The 6,544-nt window shown below is 43.4% G+C and overlaps 1 protein-coding gene across 1 annotated transcript in view; it reads left to right on the forward strand.

Annotated features, from left to right (window-relative positions):
• The window catches only part of LOC106813736 (sialin-like), a gene marked incomplete at its 3' end in the record, with an annotated part of 18,860 nt that overhangs the window by 3,650 nt on the left and 8,666 nt on the right, over positions 1-6,544 (forward strand). Inside the window, exons 5-10 of the mRNA XM_014817954.1 lie at positions 1,213-1,410; positions 1,723-1,897; positions 4,705-4,844; positions 5,198-5,347; positions 5,639-5,771; positions 6,092-6,176. Coding sequence (XP_014673440.1) covers positions 1,213-1,410; positions 1,723-1,897; positions 4,705-4,844; positions 5,198-5,347; positions 5,639-5,771; positions 6,092-6,176 — 881 coding nt within the window. The remainder of the gene's footprint in view (positions 1-1,212; positions 1,411-1,722; positions 1,898-4,704; positions 4,845-5,197; positions 5,348-5,638; positions 5,772-6,091; positions 6,177-6,544) is intronic.

Raw genomic sequence — 6,544 nt, forward strand, 5'->3', positions numbered from 1 at the left:
TGGGCACAGCGTACATTAGCTACAGCAGTCAGCGCGAACGGAATCTAACAAAGGGCAATGGATTTTGTCCTGGTTCTGAACACGGTAATGACATTGCTGAGCCCGTAGAACACATTTACCCCGCACATCGAGCCCTCGATATTTCAACGATATTTCGGTGCCAACCAGAACAGACGCTTATTCATAGGATACGTGCTTCTATACGTACTGCGCGTATTGCTGGGTGATTTTTAGCGCAATATTTATCCGAATCTACAGTTAGATCGTCGCCGTCGCCCGGGCTGCTCGCGAGGAACTGTTATTCTACAAGGTTGAAGCACGTATATAGCCATGGGAAAACAGGACAACGATACAGGTAGGCAGATCGGTAGGCGACGCCGCTACTTATGGCATTGACTTCGCCAGTGTCATCATCATAGTTGTCATTGTCATCATCATCGTCATCACCATCATCGTCACCTTTAGGCTCACCATTATCGTCAGCTGTATTAATGCCGTCTGTTATGCATTGCAATTATAAGTATTTATGTATATATGGTGCACTGTAGATACGTCATATGGCAGTACCGAATCACCTGACGAGACTGAATGCATGCAGAATATACTATATTTAAGGAGCGAGTGAAGACAGATTATCTGTCATCATCTTTCCATATTCACCCTCGATGATATTCTGCGAGATCGCGAATTTATGCACGTAAGATTCGCACACTGTTCGCATGAAGGCGATGTAAGCAGTTGTGACGCACCACGATTTTTAACATGCAAGATGTATAGGTTTTTGAGCAAACGTAGTCATCGCTCTTTGACGCCAAGTAGCATATTCCTCTAGGCACTGTACGACAGACACATGCTGTATGATAATACAACTGGTATTATAACTATTTGCTGTACACGTTACTGATGTTTTTTGCTAGAAGGGCAATGGGAATGAGGTCCAATCAATCATCCACCCTTCCGTAGTAAACGGGCGGGAGACAGACGACAAATGCTACTTCTTACCTCGACGACATCAAAGACAAAAATAACGAATTTTAGATTACTTACCCACTGTTTATATAATAGGATTGGCGCGTGGTATGATTAACGAAATCAGTGTGTATTAACTACGCAACGCGGCAATATGTTTGGCAAATCTCGACGCAATCCGCATCATTTATTTTACTGAAGAAAAGTGTAAAACACAATTATGCAATCGTGCTCTGAATAAAGCCAAAGGCTAGGTGGTCGTTTTATGGACATTCCGGTCTCAGCGAATCNGGCGGATGGCTCGCCAAGAAGTACGGGCCGCGATGGACGTACGCGGGGTTTCAATTCTCTGGCGCCGTGTTGACGATGCTCTGTCCTCTCGCCACGCGGCAAGACTGGAGGGCGCTGCTCGCGATGCGGTTTCTCATTGGCCTTTGCGGAGTAATTAGAATTAGTCGATGATCGATTGATTGAATGTTCGATAGGCTGCACTGCAATTTTCTGAAATCGGTGCAGTTTTAAGGTATAAATATCGATATCCGTCGTTGCATAAAGAAAGGAAGAATTATTATTATTATTATTATTTTAGTCTGATAACAGGGCCGCTTTTGCTTAGAATAAATGTAGCATATGATCGATTTTTAATGTGTTTTATATGTGTACGTGCACCTAGTTCCAAATTGATCTAATTTAATGATTGACGGCATAAATTTTCGTTTGTATTTAGTAGCAAGCATGTTTCTTTGTGTCTAGGGTGCAGCGTGGCCGTGCTTTAGTGGCTTAATGGGCACCTGGGCGCCTCCCAACGAGAGAAGCAGTCTAGTGTCTTTCGGAGCGGCAGGCATTCATATCGGCATAGTACTTGTTCTCCCCATCGGCAGCAGCCTCTGTCACAATGTCAGCTGGGATTCAATCTTCTACGTCATCGGTAGTAATACATCTTCTTTTAATGTATTGTGGAAGGTACAATGTAGTGTAATGTAATGTAATGTAATGTAATTTATTGTAATGCATTTCAATACAAGGTAATTGTAAAGGTAGCAGATTAATTTAAGTAATTTGAGTAATTTAACAGAGTAATTTAATGTAATACAAAGACAAATCGATCGTAAGCGAATGCAGTATAGGGAAATTCAACACAAGGTAGGGAACCCAATACGATCTGCTGTGATGTGATGTGATGTGATGTGATGTGATGTGATGTGATGTGATGTGATGTGATGTGATGTGATGTGATGTGATGTGATGTGATGTGATGTGATGTGATGTGATGTGATGTGATGTGATGCGATGCGATGCGATGCGATGCGATGCGATGCGATGCGATGCGANAGTTTAGATTTTTAACATTAATGATGCGATTGATACTACTGCCACACATGCGTATATATATATATATATATATATATATATATATATACGGTACATGTATGTACGTGTATACATACATATATATATATATATACATACATTTAGTAAGTATACGCTCAGGGCAGTGGTTTTCATGCAGCATTTCATGAAGCGTTGCTATTTGATAGGCAAGCTATATACGCGCTTCGTGTGCACGCGACACAGCATGATTCAACGCCCTGTCTCGCAGGTCTGTTCGGTACGGCCATCTTTCTGGTCATCGCCGGTTACATTGACTGTAAGAACGCCTGGCTTGCCGTACTGATGATGGTCATCGGAAATTTCTGCAATGGCTTCATATTCGGTGGTCTTGGAGTCGCCCATCTCGACGTGGCCCCGCGATTCGCATCCGTAATCTTCGGTGTTATGAACACGGTGGCGTGTTTCGGCAGCATAATGTCGCCTTATCTGATCGGCATCATAACCACAGACGTAAGTCCTTCTCACGTACGATGTCTTCATGGTGAGTGCGTAGATGCAGTGCCTTGATACTACTCTCTCGGTACACGTAATATCTCGTTACATTTCCACTCGGCTCTTTTTTGTGTCTGTTCGCCGCTGTTTGGGGGGGGGGACATATCTTTTAAGCGGAATTATGCGCATAAATATAATTGAGATAGTATCGCTGGAACAGAGTGATTCATCTGCACCAGCACTTTAAGGTGGATATATGTTTCCATGACACGGACTGATCGCGTGATGTCAGTGTACGTCAGTGGGACGTCAGTGGCTATCCACCACCATAGACCAATCACGCACGCACATCCATGTATGCATATATAGCATATCCATAATGCATCAAATCAATAACGCTGAATAGCCGCGCTCGTTCGCCGACGGCCGGTACTTGTTAAGGTCGTTGGTTCGAATCCGATCTGTTTATTATTTATTTTATTTTATTTTTTTATCTTTAACAATTTAACTATTTTTTCCCAATTAACGCAAATATTTACATGATTTATTTACAATTTTGCATTATTATTTTTTTAAATAAATTAAATTTATTAGTGTTAATTAAATTTAATTAGTGTTAGGGTTAGGGTTAGGTAGGGTTAGGGTTAGGGTTTTTGCATCATTCTTTGATATACGGAAAGTCTGATGCATGCGCAACCACCAGCACCATCAGCAGGCTGTATGCGTACATGCATTCAACATTGGAGATAGCCGAGTTCGTGCGTGACGTACACTGACGTCACGCGATCAGTCAGTGTCATGGAAACATATGCCCACCACAATTTAAGGTCATGACGTCACAAAAATGCGTATCCGTTTAACGCCAAACCTCGCTTGTTACAGCGCAAACGCCAGCTGCTGGTTGGACAAAGTTACTATAGAGCTTTAACTTTGTTGTAGGTGTTAGATGTTATTTGGCGGACGTGTGATGGCTATTTGTATTTTGGACTGTAAACATAGCAGTTACATGGTTACAGCGGTGGTATTGCTGTGTAATATAGTACATCATAGTGACTAAATAGGACAATATGTAACCCTACCTAACCCAGGTAAGACGATTTTTTTTTTTATTATTGTTTTGTAGCAAACTCAACAGCAGTGGCAAATCGTGTTCTACATCAACCTTGCGATTCAGTCGTCCGGCGCCATGTTGTTTGGAATCTTTATCCATTCGGACATACTTCCGTGGGCGGCGGTAGACGTTGACGATACCGTAACGCTAGCCAAGGAAGCACGGATTCACAACGGCTTATATAAACACAGCAACGACAATCCTACTCATCACCGTGTTCATCACGCTGCTGCCAATAACATTGAGATCACAAAGCTGTGATCATGAGTATTAGATTGATTTACGGAAAATTTAATACCTAGCATCTACATCTATATTAATTGTATGTATTAAATGTATTATAAGACTATTGTAATAATATACACAATGAAATGAATAAAAATTTATTCCTAAATTCCGTATTCTTTGTTGTTATATTGATATCGCTTATTCGAGAAAATAACGTGAGCATCCTTGAATTCTCCCGGAAGCCCTCTACTAACTATGATTCGGACATACTTCCGTGGGCAGCGGTAGACGTTGACGATACCGAAACGCTGGCAGAGGAATTACGAATATCCCACGAGTTATATAAGCACGCCCACGGCAACCCACTTCATCATCTATCATTTCATCACCACGGTCATCATGATTCTGAAAAACCTGTTTCGATGACGAAGCTGTGATCACCGCCAACCAAACCCCTGATGTGATGTGCTGTAATGTGATGTGATGTAATGTAATATTATGTAAGGCAATGCAATGCAAATGTCAAAGTCAATCCAAATACAAAGTCACGCAACCATCGCTTGATTTTGCAGGTGGTGCGGGTTGTCTCACGAGCTTGTGGTATCTGTATGTTGTTTATGACTCACCGGAGGAGCATCCACGTATTAGTGAGGTTGAGAGGAACTACATCAAGGGATCCTTAAAAGGACAAGTTCACACGCTGGAGAAAGCGGTGCATATCTACTCGTCGACTCTTCTAGCAAACTAATCAATCCACTTATACGATTCAACCTAACTATGTCTACTACCAATCTCTCCACTGACACTCTCTATCAATAGTAATGTGTCATCCATTTTTACTACTTCTAAATTCAATCTCTACTATTTCTATCATCCATAGCTCTACTAACTTTCTAATCTGCACATAATAGCTGCGCCATCTATCTCTAACATCATTCGCATCTGCTTCTACAATCTCTAGTATCCATGCAATTCTACTAGCGTTGGTATTCTAAAGAATTCGCGCGCTGAATAATTAGCGGATGACTCCGCGATGATTTACGTCGCTGTTACCGCTTCATCCAGCACAAGGAAATTCCGTGGAGCAAGATACTGACGTCACCGACAGTATGGCTGCTGATGTACACATTCATGACGTACGCGTGGGGCCTCTCTATGACACTCACCAACCTTCCTACGTTCATGTTCGAAGTTCTTAAGTATGACATGAAATCGGTGAGTATGAGCGGGAATAGGTCACGCATGTGTTCTCTAGTAAGAATCAGCAGAGAGCTAGAGTGCGCAAAGATATACGTGTAGTGAGTGCTTACTGACGACTAGTGCATAAATCTCGAGTGGTAACATTGTAACAATGTCTCTTACACTACCAAGCATCTCCTGCTATTTCAAAGTTTGATTAGGATTATTAATTAACCTGTTCATGTGTTCGATCACCTAGCATGTGAAATGACGTACTACCGAACAACAGCCGAATAGTGTTACACTTACACATGACCTCTCTTTAAGAATGGATTGCTATCGGCGCTGCCCTTCATATCCAGCTACGTAGCACAAAACATCAGCGGCGCATTAGCAGATTTCGCCATGTCGAGAGATTACCTGTCGAGAGTGTGGGTGCGCCGAATATGGACGGCTATAGGTAAGCAGAAATCTATTCGCAGAAACTCGCATCGTGTTTAAATCGGCAAACCCGACTAAGATCTGGAGATATTATGTAACCGCACAGTTATCATTGCGTTTCAACAACACGTGATGTGATGTGATGTGATGTGATGATCACATCACATCACATCACATCACATCACATCACATCACATCACATCNCAACGCAGGTTCGATCCGGTGGAGCGCATCCACGTTTATCGGAGTGAGCTACGCCGTAGGAGCAGGCGGCCGGGCGAGACGCCGGAAGAATTTGGCGCGGGCATGCGGAAGCTGTTTTCGCATTTCTTCCCGTAGGCTTGACACTGGATCTTGTTGCATTGCAGCTCGTATATAAGTGCCTCCACCTGGTGGCGGTTTTCTACGATTCACTGTTTCCCTTGTAACTGCCTCAAATTGTGCCACTCGAGTTACCGCCTCGTCTAGCGTGCTTGGTCCCTGCAAGAGTGCGTAGCGTTGTGTTTCGGCATCTCCTATCCCATCCAGGTACCTGTCTATTAAGATCTGCTCTGCCTGATGACCTATCATGCCAGGATAGGCCTGCGAGAATAGCTGCCGCATTCCCGCGCCAAATTCCTCCGGCGTCTCGCCCGGCCGCCTGCTCCTACGGCGTAGCTCACTCCGATAAACGTGGATGCGCTCCACCGGATCGAACCTGCGTTGCAGACAGCCAACCATCCTGTCATAGTCAGCACGCTGTGATCGTGGCATCTCTGTCATCACCTAACTGAATTCCCCATCCATCCTCCG

This window comes from Priapulus caudatus, unplaced genomic scaffold (assembly GCF_000485595.1).
Source record: "Priapulus caudatus unplaced genomic scaffold, Priapulus_caudatus-5.0.1 Scaffold816, whole genome shotgun sequence".
NCBI lineage: Eukaryota > Metazoa > Priapulida > Priapulimorpha > Priapulimorphida > Priapulidae > Priapulus > Priapulus caudatus.